Below are 23,251 nucleotides of genomic sequence, written 5' to 3'. Positions count from 1 at the left end.
GAGTCTGTTTCTTTTCTGTTATATTCACTAGTTTGTTTAGATTCCACATGTGATATCTTACAGGATTTGTCTTTCTCTGACTTATTTCACTTAGCTTAATGAAGGGTGCATTCTTTTTATCAACTAGAAAGTTGTTTCCACTACATGGTACTTGGGCTAACTTTTCACAGTTCTGTACAGTCCTTGATGTTTTATATTAATAGAAGATGGGGTCAGGATGAATAAATGCCCAAATTTTATTTTGTAACTCTCTAAATCCTGTCCTGTTATTCTTTTGTGAGCTCTAAAAAATATGGATAGTAAATATGGTATAATGAAAAATGCACAGACCTGGGAGTTGGATTTCCTTCTGTGATCTCTGTCTCCAGCCTTGTGATCTTGAACCAGCACCGTAGTGTGTCTGGGTTTGGGTTTAGTTATCCTTAGAAGGATTTTACTTCTTGCTATAGAATTTCCTTACCAACTTCCTTCCCCCACCCAATTTAATTATTTCCTAAACCTTTTTGTCCAGGCCATTTTATACAGACCTTCGTGTTAGTACACCGTATCAAAGTTACTTGTTAACCTGGGTATCTTCATAGCCCTCAAGGGCAGGAATTGCATTTGCATCCCACTCTTAGAACATCTTGATTCATACTAGGAACTCAGTGTCACTGTAGTTAATTGAACCCCATCTATTATGTATATTTTTATTCATTTTTCTCTCCTAGGGGAATCTACCTAACAACTCCTTAAGGTATACTTTTTAATTTGACAGCAGTGGAAACAGTAAAATTAAAGACAACTGTAAAAGTTTACCGAGTTAATGTGCCAACATGTCCTAGGTGCAAAGGATACAGTTATTAACATAGACATGGGTCTTACTTTCATGAATTTCACAGTGTAATGGTGATGGGAGAAAGGCAAAGATAACGTTTTAAGTTTTAACAAAAACTGACCAAAGTATAGACTCCATAGAAGTATTTGATGCAATTTAAAAAAAATTACACAAATGTAAGTATTTTTTAAAACAAATTTAAAACAAGGAAAAAAAGAAAAAATAAAACAACCCCCCCAAAAAACTAACAACACTAACACCAGATCATAGCACAATAAAATTAGAAATTACATAATAAAAACACTCAAAATTGTAAAAAAAAAAAAAAAAAAAAAAAAAAATTTAAAAAATCTTAACTTGGATCATGAAAAGTGATATGAACTGTTCTATGAACATTTATTGAGCTATTATGTTTAAGACATTTTGCTAGGTGCTGGGCACAAGAGGATGGTATTTACAGAGTATGCTTGTTTAAGGGAAGAGCAAGTAGCTTAATCTGAGTGGAGTGTAAGGTATATAGATGAGATGATAGGCCATAAATCAGTTTGGAGCTGAGTTGACTGCTTTCCTAAGAACTTTAAATACTGTTCTGTAGGAAATGGAAAATTTTTATAGTTTTTGAGTAGAGAGGCCACATCAAATCTGTATTTTTGAAGGATAGAGATAAAAATAATAGATGTAACAAAATCTATGGAATGCTTCTAAAGTAATACTTGATTAAATATCGTTCTATATGTCTGTATTAACAAAAAATGTCTAGATTAACTAGGAAGAAAGAGTTACAGTGATTCAAGTTAATATACGAAGAATCTAGAGAAAGAAGACAATAAGTCAGAGTAAAGGGAAAGAAATACCAAAAATAAAACTAAAACAGTCATTATATATTCTTCATTTAACAAATATTTGTTGAGCACCTGCCTACCATGTGTCAGGCAGTAGACTAGGCACTATGTCCGTATAGCAGTGAAAAGATACACTTATTTTTTTTTTTCCATGGAACTTACGATAAAATGGGAAAGAAACAATGAATTCTACTAATGAATAAAAATTACTTTGGATAAATACAAAGAAGGAGAGCTATTGCTTGCAAGCTATTATGCTTATAATAAAGGAAATGGACCTAGTCAAGGAGATCATAGAAACCTTCCTTAAAGAATTGATGCTTCAAATGAGATCCGAAGGATAAGTTGCAATTAATTAGGGCAAGAACTAATATAGTAATTCTACACAAACTCTTTCAGAAAACAGAGAAGGACGTGTACTTCCCAACTCATTTTATGATACTAGTATTACCCTGATTCCAGACAAAGACAGCAGAAGAAAATTTGTCATAGCTATACTACAAAGCTGGATAAAGAAGATACATATATACACACACACACACATATATGTACAATGGAGCCACATACTCAGCCATAAAAAGAATGAAATCTTGCCATTTGTGACAACATGGTTGGACCTAGGGGGTATTATGCTAAGTGAAATAAGTCAGACAGAGAAAGAAACACTGTATGATTTCACTTATATGTGGAATATAGAAAACAAAACAGATGAGCAAACATAATAAAACTGAAACAGTTATAGATACAAAGAACATACAGGTGGTGCCAGAGCAGAGGAGGGGTGGGTGCAAGAAATAAGTTAGGGGAGATAAGCGATACAAACGTCCAGATGCAAAATAAATGAGTCACGAGTATGAAATGTACAGTCTGGGGAATATAGTCAATAATTATGTAGTATCTGTGTATGATGACTAGACTTATCTTGGTGAGCATTTTGAAGTGTATAGAAACATGGAATCGCTATTTTATTTAACAGGAACTAACATACTGTTGTAGGTCATTTATATTTCAAAAGCAAACTAACTCATAGAAAAAAGGATCAGATTTGTGGTTACCACAGGTTGAGGGGCAGGGAGAATTGGATGAAGGCAGTCAAAAGGCACAAACTTCCAGTTAGAAGATAAATAAATACTAGGGATGTAATGTACAACATGATAAATATAATTAACACAGCTGTATGTTCTATATGAAATTTGTTAAGAGAGTCAAACCTAAGAGTTCTCATCACAAGGACAAATTTTTTTTCTATTTCTTTAATTTTATATCAATATGAGATGATGGTCACTAAACTTATTGTAGTAATCATTTCATGATACATGTAAGTCAAATCTTCATGCTCTGTATCTTAAACTTACACAGTATTGTGTGTCAATGATTTCTCAGTAAAACTGGAAGAAAAAAGTCTTACCTGAGTCATAATATGGAGCTTTTAATAAACTATCATACTGACCATTAAGAAAAAAGACAATTTGTCATAAACATAAGTTAAAAATTTTGAATTCAACAACATATAAAATGGGTTATCTACTGTGACCAAGTGGGATTTATCCTAGGAATGTGACATTGGTTTAATATTGGAAAATAAATTAATGTAATATATTAATAGAATAAAGGACAAAACCACATGATCTTCTCAGTTGAGAGAGAAAAAGCATTTGACAAAATTAAATGCCCATTAATGAGAAACTAGAAATAGTAATTTCCACAAACTGTCAAAGGGTGTCTATTAAAAACCTACAGCTAACACTGTATTTAGGAATTAAACTGAGTGCTTTGCCCCTCAAATCAGGAACACAGCAAAGATGTCTGCTCTCACTACATGTGTTTAACATTTTACTACAGATTCTAGCCAGTGCAATAAGTCAAGGAAAAGAAATAAAAGGCATTGAGATGGAAAAGAAAATTGCCTTGATTCATGATGACATGATTCTGTATTTAGAAAATCCAAGGGCATTACTAATATAAATAAATGAGTTTAGCAAGGTCTTTAAGTATAAGATCAATATAAAAAGTTATCTGTATTTCTGTTTACCAACAATGAGTAATCCAAAAGTGAAATTAAGAAAGCAGTTCATTCACAGTAGTATCCAACAGAATAAAACGCTTGAGATTAAGTTTAACATAGAATGTATAAGACCAAAACTACAAAACATTGTTAAGAGAAATTAAAGGTCTGAATAAATGGATTAACATTGCATATTCGTGATCTGAAAGACTTAACATTTAGATGGCAATTATCTCAATGTATCTACAGATTCAATATAATCCCTTCAAAATTCCAGCAGGCTTTTTTTTTTTTTTTGGTAGAAATTGATAAGCTAATTCTGAAAATGATAAGCAATGCAAAGGACCTAGAACATTCAAAACAAGTTTAAAAAGTACAGAGCTGGAAGACTGAACCTCAAAATTTACTGTAAAGCTGTAAGTAATTCAGATAGTGTAGTATTAGTATGAATTGTAGATGAATGGAACAGAATAGAAAATCTAGAAATAAATCCTTACAGTTTTGATAATTTGATTTTGACAAAGATGTCAAAACAATTCAATGAAGAAATGATAGTCTCATCAACAAATGGTGCTGGAACAATTGGATATCCACATGTATAAACATGATCCTTGATTCTGACCTCACATTGTACACAAAAACCACTTAAAAAGGACTATAGACTTAAGTGTAAGAACAAAAGTATAAGTTTTCTAGAAGAAAATAAAAGATCTTTATGACCTTGGCTAGGCAGAGGTTTTGTAGAAGCCTAGTCAAAAAAGAAAAAAGATGATAAATTGAGCTTCATCAGAAATTAAAACTTTTCTTCAAAATATCCCATTTTAAAAAATGAAAAGACAGGCCACAGACCAGGAGAGAATATTTCCAAATCATATGTATAGTAGAATTTTCTATCTAACTTATAAAGAACTCCTACAACTCAGTAAGAAGACAAAAAAAAAATCCCAATTTAAAAATGGGCAAATCGTTAAAAAAGTTCACAAACAATAAATGCTGGAGAGGGTGTTGAGAAAATGGAACCCTCCTACACTGCTGGTAGGAATGTAGTTTGGTGCAGCCATTATGGAAAACAGTATGGAGATTCCTTAAAAAACTGAAAATAGACATACCATATGATCCAGCAATCCCACTCCTGGGCTTGTATCTGGAGGAAACTAGTGTGTGTGTGTGTGTGTGTGTGTGTGTGTATATATTCCTTTCCATATTCTTTTTCATTATAGACCATTACAAGGTACTGAATATAGTTCCCTGTGCTATACAGTAGGGCCTTGTTGTTTATCTATTTTATATATAGTAGTTAGCATTGACAAATTCTGAACCCCCAATTTATCTCTCCCCACTCCCTTTCCCCCTCTGGTAACTGTAAGTTTGTTTTCTCTGTGACTCTGTCTCTGTTTTGTAGACAGTCTTTCTCTCTCCATCTTGTCCTTTTTTTTTTTTTTTGGATTGCACATGACTGATATACGATATTTTCCTTTCTCTTTCTGGCTTACTTCACTTAGAATGACGATCTCCTGGTCCATCCATGTTGCTGCAAATGTCATTATTTTATTCTTTTTATGGCTGAGTAGTATTCCATTGTATAAATATACCAGAACTTCTTTATCTAGTCATCTGTCAGTGGACATTTAGATTGTTTCTGTCTTGGCTATTGTAAATAGTGCTGCTATGAACATTGGGGGTGCATGTATTTTTTTCAAATTAGAGTTCCCTACAGATATATGCCCAAGAGTGAGATTGCTGGAACATATGGTAAGTCTATTTTTAATTTTTTGAGGAATCTCCATACTGTTTTCCATAATGGCTGCACCAAATTACATTCCCACCAACAGTGTAGGAGGGTTCTCTTTTCTCCACACCCTCTGCAACATTTATCATTCATGGACTTTTGAATGATGGCAATTCTGACTGGTATGAGGTGATACCTCATTGTAGTTTTGATTTGCATTTCTTTGATAACTAGTGGCATTGAGCATTTTTTCATGTGCCTATTGGCTATCTGTATGCCTTCATTGGAGAACTGCTTATTTAGGTTTTCTGCCCATTTTTGGGTTGGGTTGTTGATTTTTTGTTATTAAGTTGTATGAGCTGTTTATATATTCTGGAAATTTAACCTTTGTCAGTTGCATTGTTCACAAATATTTTTTCCCAGTCCGTAAGTTGTCTTTTCATTTTGTTTATGGTTTCCTTTGCTGTGCAAAAGCTTACAAGTTTAATTAGGTCCCATTTGTTTATTTTTGCTTTTATTTCTGTTGCCTGGGTGGACTGCCCTAGAACATTGCTAAGATTTATGTCAGAATATTTTGCCCACTTTCTTCTAGGAAGTTTACGATGTCTTGTCTTATATTTAAGTCTTTAAGCCATTTTGAGTTTATTTTTGTATGTGGTGTGAAGGGAGTGTTCGAACTTCATTGATTTACCTGCTGCTGTCCAGTCTTCCCAACACTACTTGCCAAAGAGACTGTTTTTTCTCCAGTGTATACTCTTGCTTCCTTTGTCGAAGATTAATTCACTAGTCTGTGGGTTTATTTCTGGGCTGTCTATTCTGTTCCATTAATTCATATGTCTGTTTTTATGCCAATACAATGCTGTTTTGACTACTGTAGCTCTGTAGTATTGTCTGAAGTCTGGGAGAGTTATTCCTGCAGCTTTGTTCTTTTTCTTCAGTATTGCTTTGGCAATTCTGTGTCTTTTGTGATTCTATATAAATTTTAGGATTATTTGTTCTAGTTCTGTGAAAAATGTCATAGGTAATTTGATAGGGATCACATTAAATCTGTAGATTGCCTTGGTCAGAATGACCATTTTAACAGTATTGATCCTTCCAATCCCAAGAGCATGGGATATCTTTCCATTTCTTTATGTCATCTTTAATTTCCTTAATCAATGTTTTTTAGTTCTCTGTGTATAAGTCTTTCACCTCCTTGGTCAAATTTATTCCTAAGTATTTTATTGTTTTGGGTGTGATTTTAAATGAAATTGTTTCTTTATTTTCTTTTCTTGTTATTTGTTAGTGTAAAGAAATGCAACTGATTTCTATATGTTAATCTTGTATCCTGCTACCTTGCTGAATTCTTTTATCAGCGCTAGTTTTTGTGTGGAGCTTTTAGGGTTTTCTAATATATAGGACCATGTCATCTGCACAGAGTGACAATTTTATTACCTCTCTTCCAATTTGGATCCCTTTTATTTCTTTTCTTGCCTGATTGCTATGGCTAGGACTTCCAAAACTATGTTGAATCGAAGTGTCAGTTTAAATGAAAAACCTAGAAAAGGCAAATCTGTAGAAATAGAAAGCAGATCAGTGTTTGCCTTGGCTAGGGGATAGGAACAGAGATTTACTACCATTCTGGTTTTTGAGGTGATAGAAATGTTCTAAAATTTGAATGTGATGTTTGCACAACTCTATAAGTTGACAGAAATCTACTAAATTAATTACTAGAACTGTACACCTAAAAATGAGTGAGCTTTATAGTGTGTTAATTATACGTCAATATAGCTATTTTCTTAAATCACACCAATAGAAAAAAATTGTAGTGTACAAAAAAGACTACTAATGTAATATGCAAGAAACTCATATATATTCCCAAAGTAATTTGTCTTCTAAAATTTCTTAAGTGAGAGAGTATATTAAATCTAAGATCTAACATTATTTTCAGTGATGGAGCTCAACTTAGTACCCCTCCAAAAAGAATAAAATAAGAATGGCCCCTATCACTATTATTTAACATGCTGTTTGAGATATATTTACTAAGATGAGCAAAACATTCTAATTACTATTCTTTTCTTTTAAAATATTTTTCTTTTGTTTTTATTTTCTTTTTCTAGTTAATATTAGAATAACAAAAATTAATATTTGAAAATGACATGATTTTATACCTTGAAAATTATAAATGGCTAATCATAAGCGCAGAGGTGATTTCAGTATTTGTAATGTTTTATTTCTTGAACTTGATGGTGGGTACATGACAGATGAGAACCCTCATTAAAAATGGCTGTTTGAATATGTGCATTAATCATCTGGTTTCTTCTGAAACTCCTTTAAAATTATAATAATTAAGAAAAAATCAGCCACAAGGATTGAAGGAATGGAAGAGAAGAGTATAGTAAATGAGAACAATTAACACAATTTTGAAAGTTGGAAAGTGGATGGAAAGTGAAGAAAGTAAAAATGTCAGTGTCTATAGCAGGGGATGCTAATAGAAAACAAATGAACTCCCTGTTTTAAAACCCTTGTATTTAATTGAACAAATGCCTTTTCTTGGAAAGGAATACTCAATATTACCAGATACCCATCCTCCCTAAATTAATCTATAAATTTAAAGTAATGCCAAAAGAAGCACTAAAGATTTCTAAAGTGTAAAAGGAAAAATAAATCTATTAAAATTTTGCATCCCTTAATCATGTTTTGAAGATTTCTTCATAAATATATATGTATATATGTACACACATATACACCTTAAATATTTTTGTTAAGTTTATTACTAGATATTTTATTTTTCATGTTGCTTTTGCAAATGGGATTATTTTTCCATTATATTTTCTAGCTGATTGTTGGTCGGTGTTTCTTCTTTGTAATTCCATAAATAAATTAATATAAATGAAAAAAACCCCACCAAAACCCCTTGTATTTGATTTCTGAAAAACTCAGGAATTAGATGGATCAGGTATACCTTTATGTATGAAGTAGAACTGAAAATAGGATTTTTTGAGCATAAGTATAAGGGGCAATAGACCTATCCCCAGATCCTCCTCCTTATTCTACATGGCCTCATAGTTACCCTTATCTTCCTCTAACAGAAGAGTAGGGTGAAGCTTGCTCTCTGCAGAGGTTGGACCAGAGAAGTTCTGAATTTTGGAATACCACACACAAATGGGTAGAGTGAAATACTATACTAATAAAGGAGATTAAGTAAAAGTCTGCTGGCTAGGTTTATAATCTCTAAACAGAAGGCTGGAATTTCTTTTTGCAGAAGCTGAGTAAAAAGACCTAAGGAAGTGAAATGGCTGGCTATCCTCTACAGGGAGACCACTGTTTAACAAGCACCACACATTACACACTGAACTTGCATTCAGCGTGTTAGTAGTGCCTCACTCTTAGGTGTAAATGGATAATTAAAGATGCTCAAATATTTGAGACCTAAAGAAAAAGAAAGAGATTTTAAAAAGTGATGTAGGAACATTAAGAATACTATTTTTTAAAGACATAATTAATAACTGGATTTTTTAAAAAAAGCTCTATAGATGAAAAAGTAAGAGAACCAGAAAATAAAAATTACCAAAATAAATTCAGTAGGAAAGTTGGGAGATAAAATTGAGGCCATTTCCCAGAAGAATAGTACAAAAAGACAAAAAGATAATAGAAAAATGAGTACAATTAATCAGGAAGCCTAACATGCAACTAATAGGTGTTCCAGAAAAAGTAATTATCGAGTAAATAATACAGAAACATTACTCAGAACTGAAATACACACATTTACAGGTTGAAAGAAGAATCTTTTCAGTGATCAGCATTTAAACTAAGAAACATGATTGAGGTTTCAGAGCTAAATTTTAGACAAATTCAGTTCAGCCTACCTCGTATGTTTCTCCTGTGAGTCTCCCTTACTACTCACACAAAACCATTTCTGGTCATCAAACGTGCAGAGGTTTTTTCCCCACACCAGGCAATTCTCTGACACCAGCTGGATGTCCTACAGTTCATCTGAGTTTTGACACTTTGTACCTGGAGATGGTTTCGGTTCTCACAGGTTAAGGGCTGAGTCCCACAAGACTGCTCCTACCCCACTTTGGATGCCAACTGCAAGTAGTAGGTCCTAGGTCACCCCCAGCTTCTGTCCAATTTGGCTACAGATCAGAGGTTCCCACACAACCTTCTTCTTAGGTATGATTAATTTCCTAGGATAGTTCACAGAACTCAGAGAAACACTTCCTTAAATATTTACCAGTTTATTATAGGTTATGATAAATGATACAGATAAACAGCCAGATGAAGAGATAAATAGGGTGAGGTCTGGGAAGGTTCCTGTAGAGTTTGGGTTATGTCACCCTTCTGATGCGAATGTGTGCACCAACCTGGAAGCTCTCTGAACCCCATAATAATGGGATTTTATGGAGGCTTCATCAGGTAGGCATGATGGATCATTAAACTCTATTTTGAGCCCTTTCCAAGAGGATGGGGAGCAGGGCTGAAAATTCCAAGCTTCTATTCATGGCTTGTACTTTCTGGTGGCCAGCCATCATCCAGGAGCCATCTAGGAGCCCACCTAGAGTGGCTTCATTAGAACAAATGACACTCTTGCCACCCAGGAAATTACAAGGGTTTCAGGAGACCTGTGTTAGGAACTGGGGACAGAGATCAATACAGAAATTTATTATAAGCCGCAACATTACAAGAACATTTGGGATCAGATCCTGGATTAAGCAGGAAGTAGAGAGAAGGATCAAAACAGATCATGTACAAGATTGGGAGTTAGAATGACATGGGGCCTCTCAGCAGCAACCTCTGGCTCACCTGGAAGCTGTAAGACAATGGAACCTTCAAAGTTCTCAGAGAAAATGACTTTCAACCTAAAACTTTGTGCCCAGCCTAAGTATTAAGTACACAGGCACTATATGAAGACATATTCAGACCTACCAGTCTCAAAATATGTATCACTCTTGCCCCCTCTTCTCAGAGGAGTACACATTACTGTATTATAATGAGTGAGTAAACCAAAAAAGAGGAATTTACACTATCAGGAAACAGGATGGCCAGCACCAAGAGAGGTAAAGGGAATTCTAGGATAATTAAGAGATGTCTCAAAATGAAAGTTCATTTATTAGGCCTAGAAAACAAGAAGACCAGAAGGAAGCATGAGGACGGAAAATTGTGGTTTATAGGTATCTTCAAGGAGGAAAAAAAAGAAATCAGGGTTTGTTGTGTTTGAGTATGCTGGGAGCACATTTATAACACTTATAGAGAGTTTCAAAATGAATTAGTAATAGATGTGTAGAAAATGAAGTGAATGAAAAAAAATGAGACTTGTCATTATTATTTATTATGTTAAGATTCATTCCTTCTACACTCACTTTGTTGAAGTTTTTATCATCACTGGGTGTTGAATTTCGTCAGATGAATTCTCTGCATTTATTGAGATGATAATATGATTTTTATTTTTCATTTGGATAATGTATATATATCACATATCCATGACTTGTGAATGTTGAACAATCCTTACATCCCTGGAATACATATTTCATTTGATCATGGTGTGTGGTCATTTAAATATTATTGAATTCAGTTTGCTAATACTTTGTTGTTAATTTTTGTATCTATATTTATCAAAAATATTTGCTTATGATTTTCTTTTCTTATAGTGTTCTTGTCTGGTTTTAGTTTCAGGGTAATGCTGGCTTCGTAAAGTGAATTTGGAAGTGTTCTCTCCTCTTTTGTTTTATGGAAGAATTTGAGAAGGATTGGTATTAATTCTAATTTGAATGTTTGGTAGAATTCACCAGTTAGGCCATCTGGTCCTGGACTTTTTCATTTGTTGGAAGGTTTTTGATTACTGATCCAATCTCCTTACTGTTAATCGGCCGTTTCAGATTTTCTGTTTCTTCATGATTCCATCTTGGTAGATTATGTTTCTAGGTGTTTATCTATTTTCTAGATTGTCCAATTTGTTGGCATATAATTATTCATAGTAGTCTCTTATCCTTTGTGTTTCTGTGGTATCAGTTGGAATGTCTCTTTCATTTCTGATTTTACTTATGAATTCTATCTTTTTTTTTGTCTTGATAAGTCTAGCTAAAAGTTTGTCAGTTTTATCATTTCAAAAAACCAGCTCTTAGTTTTGTCGATCTTCTCTGTTGTCTCTTGTCTGTATTTCATTTATTTCTGCTCTGATCTTTGTTATATCCTTCTTTTTACTAACTTTGGGCTTCATTGGTTCTCTTTTTTCTAGTCTCTTGGGGTATAAAGTTAGGTGTTGTGTACTTAAAATCTTTCTTGTTTCTTAACGTAGGCATTTACCACTATGAACTCCCCTCTTAATCTGCTTTTGCTGAATTCCGTAAGTGTTGGTATGTGGTATTTCATTTGCATTTTCGTTTGTTCTCAAGGTATTTTTTAATTTCTCTTTTGATTTCTTCTTTGACTCATTTGTTGTTCAGTAACGTGTTGTTTAATCTCCACATGTTTGTGAATTCATCAGTTTTCTTCTTGTAATTGATTTCTAGTTTCATACCATTGTTGTTGGAAAAGATACTTGAGATGATATCAGTCTTCTTAAATTTATTAAGGTTTGTTTTGTAACCTAACATATGACCTACCCTGGGGAATATTCCTTATGCACTTGAGAAGTATATGTATTCTGTTGCTTTTTAAATTTATTTAGTTTTTTATTGAAGTACAGTCAGTTACAATGTGTCAATTTCTGGTGTACAGCACAGTGTCCTAGTCATGCATATACATACATATATTCATTTTCATATTCTTTTTAATTAAAAGTTATTACAAGATAATGAACGTAGTTCCCTGTGCTATACAGAAGAAACTTTTTTTTCTTTACATCTATTTTTATATATAGTGGCTAACATTTGTAAATCTCAAACTCCCAAATTTATCCCTTCCCATCTCCTTTCCCCGGTAACCCTAAGATTGTTTATTGTGTCTATGAGTCTGTTTCTGTTTTGTAGATGAGTTTGTAGTCTTTTTTTTCTTTTTTCTTTTTTAGATTCCACATATGAGTGATATCATATGGCATTTTTCTTTCTCTATCTGGCTTATTTCCCTTAGATTGATGATCTCTAGATCCATCCATGTTGCTGCAAATGGCATTATTTTATTCTTTTTCATGGCTGAGTAGTATTCCATTGTATAAATATACCACAACTTCTTTATCCAGTCATCTGTATGGACATTTAGGTTGTTTTCATGTCTTGGCTATTGTAAGTAGTGCTGCTGTGAGCATTGGGGGTGCATGTATTTTTTTTCAAATTAGAGTTCCCTCCAGATATAAGCCCAGGAGTGGGATTGCTGGAACATATGGTAAGTTTTTTTTAGTTTTTTGAGGAATTTCCATACTGTTTTCCATAATGGCTACACCAAATTAACATTCCCACCAGCAGTGTAGGAGGGTTTCCCTTTCTTTGCACCCTCTCCAGCATTTATCATTCATGGACTTTTTAACGATGGCCATTCTGACTGGTGTGAGGTGATACCTCATTGTAGTTTTGATTTGCATTTGTCTGACAATTAGCTTTATTGAGCATTTTTTCATGTGCCTACTGGCCATTTGTATGTCTTCACTGGAGAACTGCTTGTGTAGGTTTTCTGACCATTTTTGGATTGGGTTGTTTGATTTTTTGTTATTAAGTTTTATGAGGTGTTTGTATATTCTGGAAATTAAGCCTTGTCAGTTGCATCATTTGCAAATATTTTCTTCTATTCCATAGGTGGTTGTTTTGTTTTGCTTATGGTTTCCTTTGCTGTGCAAAACCTTATAAAAGTTTAATTAGGTCCCATTTGTTTGTTTGTGCTTTTATTTCTATTGCCTGGGTAGACTTCCCTAGGAGAACATTGCTAAAATTTATGTCAGAATGTTTTGCCTCTGTTTTCTCCTAGGAGATTTATCATGTCTTGTCTTATGGTTAAGTGTTTAAGCCATTTTGAGTTTATTTTTGTGTATGGCGTGAGGGAGTGTTCTAACTTCATTGATTTACATGTGGCTATACAGTTTTCCCAACACCACTTGCTGAAGAGACTGTCTTTTCTTCAGTGTATATTCTTGCCTCCTTTGTTGAAGATTAATTGACCTTTCTTCTGTGGGTTTATTTCTGACTCTGTATTCTGTTCCATTGATCCACATGTCTTATTTATGCCAAATACCATTTTGACTACTGTAGCTCTATAGTATTGTCTGAAGTCTGGGAGAGTTATTCTTCCAGCTTCGTTCTTTTTCTTCAGGATTGCTTTGGCAATTCTGTGTCTTTTGTGATTCCATATAAATTTTAGGATTGCTTATTCTAGCTCTGTGAAAATATCCTGGGTAATTTGATAGGGCTTGCATTAAATCTGTAGATTCTGTTGCTTTTTGATGGAATCTTTTAAGTCCATTTGGTCTAACATGTTGTTTAAGACCAATGTTTCCGTATTATTTTTTAAAATTTTATTCAATTTATTGAGACTAAAAAATAAAATTCATTCATTTCTTCTATCTTCTACTGCCCACCTCTTATAACCACCAATCTGCTGTTCTCTGTTTCTGTGAATGTGGTTTTTATCTTTTAAGAATTTTTAAAAATTTAGATTTCATATATAAGAAGAATCATTCGGTGTTTGTCTCTCTCTGTCTAGCTTATTTTGTATAGCATACTGCCCTCAGGTTTCATCTATGTTGTTGCAAATGGCAAGATTTCACAGCCCACAGCTAACAACATCATATTCAATGGTGAAACGCTGAAAGCTTTTCTTCAAAGAATTACGAACATGACAATGATGCCCCCTCTTGCCACTTTATTCAACATATTGGAAGTCCTAGCCAGAGCAATTAGGAAAAAAGAAAAGAAAGAAATAAAAGGCATCCAGATCAGAAAGGAAGAAGTAAAACTGTCATTTTTTGCAGATGACATGATGTTATATTTAGAAAACCCTAAAGACTCCACCAAAAAGTGATTAGAACTTATAAACGAATTCAGTAAAGTTGCAGCATACAAAATTAGTATACAGAAATATGTTGCATTTGATATGCTGAAAATGAACTATCAGAAAGAGAAATTAAGAAAACAATAAGAGGATATAACATTTGTAAATATTTACACACCCAAGGATGACAATTATCAGATAAGTCAAAAGATAGTAAGTGTTTGCCAGGGTATAGAAAAAAGGGCACCCTTGTATATTGTTGGTGGGAATGTACATTAGTACAGCCATTGTAGAAAAGGGTATGGAGGCTCCTCAAAAAATTAGAATTATCTTATGATCTAGCAATCCTTCTTCCTAGGTATTTATCCAGAGGAAGTAAAATTTCCTTTCTTGAAGAGAATTCTTTCTTGAAGAGATTGATACATACACCTCATATTCATTGCAGCATTATTGTTATAGTAGCCAAGATACGGAAACAACCTAAGTGTCTGCTGACGATGAATGGGTAAAGAAAATGTGCCCTATCTCTCCATCTATCTAGCGCTCTCATGCAATGGAATATTATTCAGCCTTAAAAAAGAAGGAAATCCTGCCATTTGTGACAACACAGATGAATCTGAAGAACATCATACTGAGAGCAAACACTGCATAATCTCATTTATATGCAGAACCTGAAAAAGTCAAACTCACAGAAGTGGAGAGTAGAATGGTCACCAGAGGCTGAAGGGTGGGGAAAATGGGAGATGTTGGTCAAAGGTTACAGACTTACAGTTGCAAGATGAATAAGTTTGGGAGATCTAATATACAGCGTGGTGACTATAGTTTATAATACTATATTGTATACTTGAAATTTGCTAAGAGAGTAGATTTCAAATTGCAATACACAAAAAATGCTAATGATGTGAGGTGATGAATAAGTTAATTAACTTGATTGTGGTAATCATTTCACAATATATATGTATATCAAAACATCACACTGTATATCTTAAATATATATAATTTTTATTTGTCAATCCTATCTAAATAAAGGTGGGAGGAAAATGAGGCAATTAACAATTTTAGGACAGAATTTCTAAGAAAGGAAATATAATCACTATTTACTATTTAGGCGGGAACAATATTTATGTAATCATGATACTCTAAACAACAAATAAAATTGTGATGAAACTTATGGGAGGGAAACTACAGTGCATGCGGGAAGGCATGTGTATGTGTGCTTGGTGTTATAATAATCATTAGTATTTAGCATGGGTCTTGCATTTATTTTAAGCACTGCTCTCTCACTCTCACTCTCTTAATCGGTCCTTCCAACAATCCCATGAGGTAGATGTATTATCATTCTCAATTTACAGGTAAAGGTACTGAAGTATAGGAAGACTAAGTAAGAAACCTATCTCCTCATCTTCAACAGTTAAGAAGTGAGTGGATAGCGTCTAACATTGAGGAAAGCACTGTACACATCTTATTTAGAAATAATTAAGAAGAAATAATGAGGAAGTAGGAATCCAGGGTAAGGAAGAGTGAGGCTGGAAAGAGTTTTTTTTTTTATTAGCCTTGTAATGTAAATATTTTAATAAAAAAATTCAATTTAAAGAGTTTCCCCTCCAAAAAGAAGACAAATACATTGAATGAAGTTACATGAGTAATAAGATAGATATATCGATATCTTTTATTTATACCACTAGCAAAACACAACAAATCTCATCAATGTTTAGGCATGATCTTTGGAGTCAGATAGACTTCAATGTGTATTATATTACTTTTCCTAATTCTTCTGTCCCCTCCCTGTAAGAAGATTGTTCTGTCTTCACCTCTTGTCCTGTAACTTGCAGTGCCTTCCTGTGGGAGGAGATTCCTCCCCTCCCCAGCTTGGCCAGAGGACCGGGAGCGACGGGACCTCCCTGCCCCTGACCAGCCTTGTGCCTGCACTCACCTTTCTTCCTCAGTGAGCCGTCAGAGTGCTCAAGCTGGGGCTCGGAATTCTTCTGTGGCCTCATCTTCACACTGATCCCACAGTTTTAATTACCAAGACTTCTGGAGTCTACTTTCTAAGATCTTTTTGACTATGAATACTTCTCCCAATTCATGCTTCTGATTACCTGGATGACCTGTTTGCACTCATCTGGTCCGCAAGCTGTCGCCGGCAGCCACACCCCTGGGGCACCACAGCCTTGGTGTTCTCCTTGTGTGTTGTCCGTGTCTAAGCCAGCTTTTGTGCAAAGCTGCCGACTTGATTATCTGCACAGAGGCAGTATAGCCCACAAACCCTAAAATACCATCTGCCCTTTACAGACAAAGTTTGATCTAGGTTGTTAGAGTAGCTTTTTAAATTTTGTCTCCTCTGCTCCCTGTCTCCCACACCCCTCATAATCACTGAAGCTGGCTTGTTGTCATTTTGTTTTTAACACAAGTCTGACTGTCATTCTTATATTTTTGACTTATTCTGACTTCCCAGTATCCTTACAATAAATAAACATTCTTAGAACATGATTTATCGTCTTAAAATCTGGCTTCTGCTTCCTTCTCCAGTTTCTCTCTTTCATACCTTAACCCCCTTTCACTTCCACCCTGCTTTAGGCCTTCCTGAACTTTCTTTAGTTTTTGTCTTGCTACTTCTGATTTCTAGTTCTTCTCATACACTTTTCTTAATTTCCCCTTTTGCTACACCCCATGCCCACCTTTGCAAATTCTCATACATCCTTCAGGTCTCGAGTCAGATGTTACTTTCCTTTGGAGCTCTCCCTTTGACTTCTTAAATCTAAGTGTCCTTTACACATGCTCCTATGGCGCTATGTTTGTAATTGGTGCTTTGTTGTTCATCACCTGCCCTAGACCGGGTGACTTCTCTCTCTGTGCCTGACTACTGTACAGTAGTAACGAATCAGTGGCAATTAAAGTGGACATTTCAGCACACTGAGGGGGATCTGTTACAGGGTTTCACTTGTCTTTTATTCCCTGTTAATATGGAGTCGCAGTTATTTCCAGTGCTCCTGTCCCTCTGCCTAAAAGTGGGAACCACACTGGTCAGGTGGTTCTGAGCCTCGATGATGTTACACAGGCATGTGGGGGGCAACCAACGGAGAGGGCTGAATACAGCTGGTCGCTGGGCCCTGGAGGAAATTTCCAGGCCACTGCTCTGACAGCTGTTGCAGGGGAATCCTGATTGTCTCCTACACATTTTCCCCGGGCTGCTAGGCCAGAGGTTGTGGCCAATAAGGAAATTCACTCACAGCGCCCAGGGTTTAATCTCATTGAACTTTCAGAGGCGTGCAAGCTTGTTTATCTCAAACAGCATCTCTACCTACGTTGATTACAAGTGCATTTTGTACCTTAGAGTGAGAAGCAGGATGTGTAGTCGTTTGTCCTGAGCGTGACTGGCTTACAGTGTCTGGGGCTTGTCTTCCTCGTCTGTAAAGTGAAGATGATAAAGGTGCCTGACTCACAGGACAGTTGTGAGGACTGCAGGAGTTAAATTAATATAAGTTTTGGTAAAGTGCTTAGGTAGTGCCTGGCATGTGCTTCCTCTTATTATACATACTCTAGAGTGTGTTAAAACAAAAGTGTGGCATGTGTTTTTTTATTCTTCCTCAGCGCAAACACATACAGGAGTATCTGGTGATGCTCTCATCTGTCTCAAGAACAGTGGCCATACATTTATTAATGACTTCTGTCGTCTTAGGAAAGAAAAAGTGGTGAGGGAGGTTCAGGGGCTTATCCCCTAGGAGCCCTCGAACATTCGGCTCTTTTGTCTGTCTTCCTTTCTGTGCTGTGCACTCTGGAGACAGGGCTGTGTTTTGACTTCCTTACTGCTATACTTAGCTCTAGTAGAGTCTCTGGAATATAGAAGAAACATGGGGAATATTAGTTGTCCAAGTGAATGAATGAATGAATGTGTTTCTGTTACCAAGGGAAGTTTTCATAGTTTGGTATTTACCTTTAGTTAATGCTAATTCTGATTCTGTAGCATTGTAGGTGAAAATTCTAGAAAGCAAAGAAAAAGGCATTTTAAGCTTCTTTAGTTGGAATAATACTGATGCAAATGTCCACAAGGCCTGTGTCTGACAGAATACAAGACAGTGATATTTTTACGTTTTAAATTTTAATTTCCGACTTCGAATGTAACACAAGATTGTTGTTATTCCCATGAATATTATGCATATTTCAAAAATTAGTGCCCATGTTTTTTCAAAGGGTTATTTTTTTTCCCTGAAATGTCTTATTTTCCAAATTAGATTCCTTCTTAATTTTTTTTACATTTAGTTTTAGAACTTTTTTGGGGTAAAATCTACAGTTTGTAGGTAATTGGATAGAAACATAGGATTCCCTTAGAGAAATTGTTTGGCTGCATCTGTTTAGTTAAACAGAACTGAAGATCAATACTGGCTCAATATTTAAAATAAGGAAATAGCAAATGACTGTAACCTTTAATTTTTACATTAATTTTAATGGTTGAATAGCCAATTTAAAGAACTTGATTGGGAATTAACATGTACAAGTGTTGATTGAGCATGAAATTAAAATTTATCTTTTAAAACAGTTTTATTTATTGATAGTAATGAAGCAAAACTGTTGTGCAAACTTAGACTTTGAAACACAAAAGATGATTCACAAATTTACTTTGAATTCATAATATACAGCAAAGTTATCATGACTTTAAAATCCGGAGTTTTTCCTATAAAACCATTGTCTACATGTTAATAAAATAAAACATATTCAGTAAATATGAATATACAGGTTTCCCCCATTATCCAAAAGTAGTGTTCCTGTGAAACTTTTCACAAGCCAAAATGGCTTAGAGTGAAGAAGCAATTACCTTAGGGCTCATCTTGCTAACAGATGCACAGAATAAATTGAGACAGAGCACAGATGCTCACACAGTTCAAAGCTACTGAGGCTTGATGCTGAGATGCCGAGTGTAGTTCCGGGGAGGGAGTGTGGCGGTGCCGCTCTTGCTGCTCAGATGTGTGCTGCCTCTGCAAAATAGTCACTGAATTCTGTTTTTGCTTTTTTGCCTTTATTTGTAAAAGCAAAAATCCTCTTTGGATTTTTTTTTTTTCTTTTTGGTTAGTGAAAATAGGTACTGAAGTAGGTCTTTTGTAAAAGCGAAATGGCATACAGCGAACTTTTGAAAAGTGGGGATACCTGTATTCACATACACACCCCAGAGTTATAAGTGTACAGCGTGAGGAATTTTCACAAACTGAACATAGCTGTGTAACAAACACTCAGATGCTAAGAAATAGAACATTAGGAGTAACACAGAAGCTCCCCATCACATGCTCTTCCAGTCCCTGCCACCAGCAGAGGTAACCAGTATCCTTACTATAAGCACCAGAGATTAATTTTGACTTTTTTGAATTTTACGTAAATGAATTATACAACACATACACTTTTGAGACTACTTTCTTTTGCTCAATATTATGTTTGAGATTCAGTCATGTGGCTGCATAATTGTAATTTATTCAGTACAACACCACACTTATTTATCCCTTCTACTGTTGATGGGCAATTTCCATTTGTTGTTGATGTGTAGTGACCAATTTGAGGCTCTTATAAATCTTCTATGAACATTTTGTACACATGAGTGAAATTTACCTTGGTTATGCACCTTGAAATGAAATGTCCATCAGGTTTTTAGCTCCTCATTCTAATATGTAAATGGACAGCCAACAATTACTAAGTATTTGAAAACATCTTCTAGGATGGAAGAGAATGGAAAGAAGTGAACCCAAAGAATTAAAGTGAAAACTTTCAAGAGAAGAATTTGAAGAAATTTCCAGAAAGCAGAACAAAAAAGACAAAAAAAGTTGAAAGTCTTAAAAGGGAAGAAATTTAAATATAAATTATGAGAAAACTTCCCTAAAACTGAAAGATGTGTATTTTCATATGGAAAGGAGTCTCAGCACAATAGATGATAAAAGACTCATATCAAGACACATCATTATGTGATAAAATGAAACACATGTTTAATAATAAATGTCACTTGTATCAAGGAAAAAAGGCACATTATTATGAAATTTCTGAACACCATGAATAAAGTGAGGATTCAGAGGAAAGAAACAGTGTATGCTCAAAGGATCAGGAATCAGAATGGCGTTGGAGTTTGCAACAGCAACGTTGAAAGCTGCAAAACAATGGGCCAGTATCTTAATTCCTGAGGGAAAATGATTAACGATTTATAATTCTACATCTAGTGTAACTTGAATCCAGTATAAGGGTAGAATGAATTCATTTGCAGACATGCAAGGAGTAAAAACATTACCTTCTGTGACCTCTTTCTCAGGAAGGTCCTGAAGGATGTGCTCCAAGAAGACATGGGTATAGGAAATGGGGATTGAGCGCAGAGAGAGGTGAAGGGAATTGTCAGGACGAGAGTGGGAAATCCTGGGATTACAGTGGTGTAGCAGGTCTGGGAGCAGCTATCTAACTGGAGCAAGAAGATAGAGGGTTCTGGGAAGGGTGTTTCCAGGAATTTTTTTTTTTTTAACTAAGGTAAAAAAGGACTTTGATTTTCTGGCATTTGAGTATTTGGAAAATGATGAATATTTTCACCAGCCTCATAGAATAAATGGAAGAATATAAATATAGCTTATAAGGAATGATATTTCATAGTAATACTGTAACTGCTGACTACTGATTTGTTAAAAATTAGTATTACTATATTGTGAGGATATGTAGTTTTGGGGGTGGAAGTTAGGATGTGGGGATTAGTGCTGTAAGAGAGTGAAATTCTCATAGACTATATTAAGAATCCATAGATTATTTCTAAAATCAATAAATTAAAACTGTATAAATATATTGTTTAGACATACATAAATACCAAGAGAAACAGCTAAAGAAAAAAGATGAAAGCTGTTTGTTTTTAATGAACGAAATTGGAAGGAGAGATGAGGTGGGTCCCAGAACTCCTGTTTTCCATTTACTGATCTTTTGGCACTCTGGTTATTTTTAAAAGTGATAAAAGTATATGCATGCATTTCTTGATAAAACAAAAAACTAAAACAAATGTTAATGATAGGTTCCTCCAAAGTGCATTAGGATTGAAGTGTCCCCAGTAAAAGGGAGTCAGATATCGAGAAAAAGAAACATAAGTTTACCTTTTGATTTAAAGGGCTTTTTTTCTTTGTTTATTTATGGTTTTGTTTTTTCCCAGGGCTTCAAAAACAAACCAAAAAAGATGGGTCACATAAAGGCCGACTTGATTGATGTTGACTTAATCAGAGGTGAGTTCTAAAGTTGGCTTGTTTCTTAGGTGTATTGTCATATTATTTCACAGTGGTAGTAAAGATTCTTTTTTAGATACTGTCCCTATATAATGATGTACTTTAATTTCCAAAAGTGATGTTCTTCCCTCATCATTCAGGCTTTAGCATTTTTTCCCCTTTGCTTTAATACTGCGTAGCTAGGTAGATGACATGGTTTCCATGAGAGTGAAAGAGGGATGAACTTGGAGACTTACTGCTGTGTAATTAAAAAAAAAATATATTGTCTACCATTCGAACGAGCCTGACTTACTTTGAGCTCCTGTCCTAGTGATTGAGGCAAACATCTAAGAGGATTCTTTTGAGCTGAAACGGTTATGTGATGATTTTTTCTTCTCACCTGCTTTTAATATAGTATTACAAGTGGGTATTTGTATAGTGTATATCAATGTTTGATGTTTTGTTTTATTGTATATTTAAAGGCTCAACATTTGCCAAAGCCAAGCCTGAAATTCCGTGGACATCTCTGACTCGGAAGGGGCTTGTTCGAGTTGTATTTTTTCCATTTTTCAGCAATTGGTGGATTCAGGTTACCTCTTTAAGAATCTTTGTTTGGCTGCTACTGCTTTACCTCATGCAAGGTAATTAGAGGAGTGGGGATACACGAGGACATTTGTTTTTTGCTACTTTTGCTATTAGATCGTGCAGACCTTACTGTTCTTACATTGACCCTTTGATTTCATGGTTTCATGTACACAGAAATGAAGGGACATACACCATTTGGAGATCATCTTACATTAATTTGCTCAGAGAGCGCAAACCATTGTCTAACTCTCATCTCTTGAATTTCTTTCCACCTGTCTCACTGGCCAGGCCTTTACAAACAACTTCTGTCTGATCTTTGCATATTGGATTACCACCAGATTGGCCCGGGTTCTCTTCTCTTTTCTAGTTTCTTTTATCAAGCCCTTTTACTTTAACTATAATTGATACGCTGGTGATTCTCAAATGTATATCTTCAGGCCAGATCTCTCTGCTGAACTTCAGACTCATAAATCCAACTGCCTGTTTGACATTTCCATATGGAGATTAAAAATATCTTGAACTCAGTCATATCCCAAATGGGAACTCTTGATTTTTTTTTAATGTAATCTTTTCGTTTATATAGACTTACTCCTGTTTAGGTCTTCCCCCATTTCATTAAATGATACCATCAACCACCCAGTTTTCCAGTGAAAAGTTAGGTCTTCCTTTTCTAGTCTGCCACCAACTCTCACATCCCATCTGTCACCAAGTCTGTAAGTTTGACCTCGAAAATATGTGCTGACAACTTGTTGCCGTCTCTCCTGCCACCATCATAGTCCACAGCACCAGCATCCCCTGGCCTACATACATTATTCCAACGTCTGCTCCAGGCTTTCTTTCTACCAATCACTCTTTTCATAGCAATTAGAGAAATCTCTTAAAGTGGAAACCATCTGTCGTCACTTTCCTGCTTTTAAAACCCTTTGGTGACTTCTCATTACCCTTAGAGTAAAAACCCAAACTCCTCACCAGGGCCTCCAGTGACCTATGTGGTCTGTTCCCTGCAAACCTCTCAGATGTCTTCCACTCTGCATGCTCAGTCTAGGCACAGGGCCTTTTTCTGTTCCTCACACAGGGCCTTTCTTTCTTTTTGAAACAATCTTAAGGCTTTTCACGTGGCTATCTTTTCTTGCCTCTGTAAAGTCCATGCTCAGATGTAACTTTCATAGAGAG

General features: G+C 35.1%; 1 protein-coding gene across 5 annotated transcripts in view; it reads left to right on the top strand.

Annotated features, from left to right (window-relative positions):
* PHTF1 (putative homeodomain transcription factor 1) overlaps window positions 1-23,251 on the top strand; it is a 59,336-nt gene that overhangs the window by 3,023 nt on the left and 33,062 nt on the right. For all 5 annotated transcript variants that reach the window (XR_012509184.1, XR_012509183.1, XM_010968488.3 and 2 more), the window contains exons 4-5: window positions 21,445-21,514; window positions 21,976-22,134. Coding sequence is in view for 3 of the 5 variants with exons in the window: in XM_010968488.3 (XP_010966790.2) it covers window positions 21,445-21,514; window positions 21,976-22,134 (229 nt within the window). In the remaining 2 variants the exon portion in view is untranslated. The remainder of the gene's footprint in view (window positions 1-21,444; window positions 21,515-21,975; window positions 22,135-23,251) is intronic.

Source organism: Camelus bactrianus, chromosome 9 (assembly GCF_048773025.1).
Source record: "Camelus bactrianus isolate YW-2024 breed Bactrian camel chromosome 9, ASM4877302v1, whole genome shotgun sequence".
In the NCBI taxonomy this organism is placed as follows: Eukaryota; Metazoa; Chordata; class Mammalia; order Artiodactyla; family Camelidae; genus Camelus; species Camelus bactrianus.
Note: the sequence above shows the minus strand (reverse complement) of the source record. Positions and strands in the feature narration are given on the sequence as shown.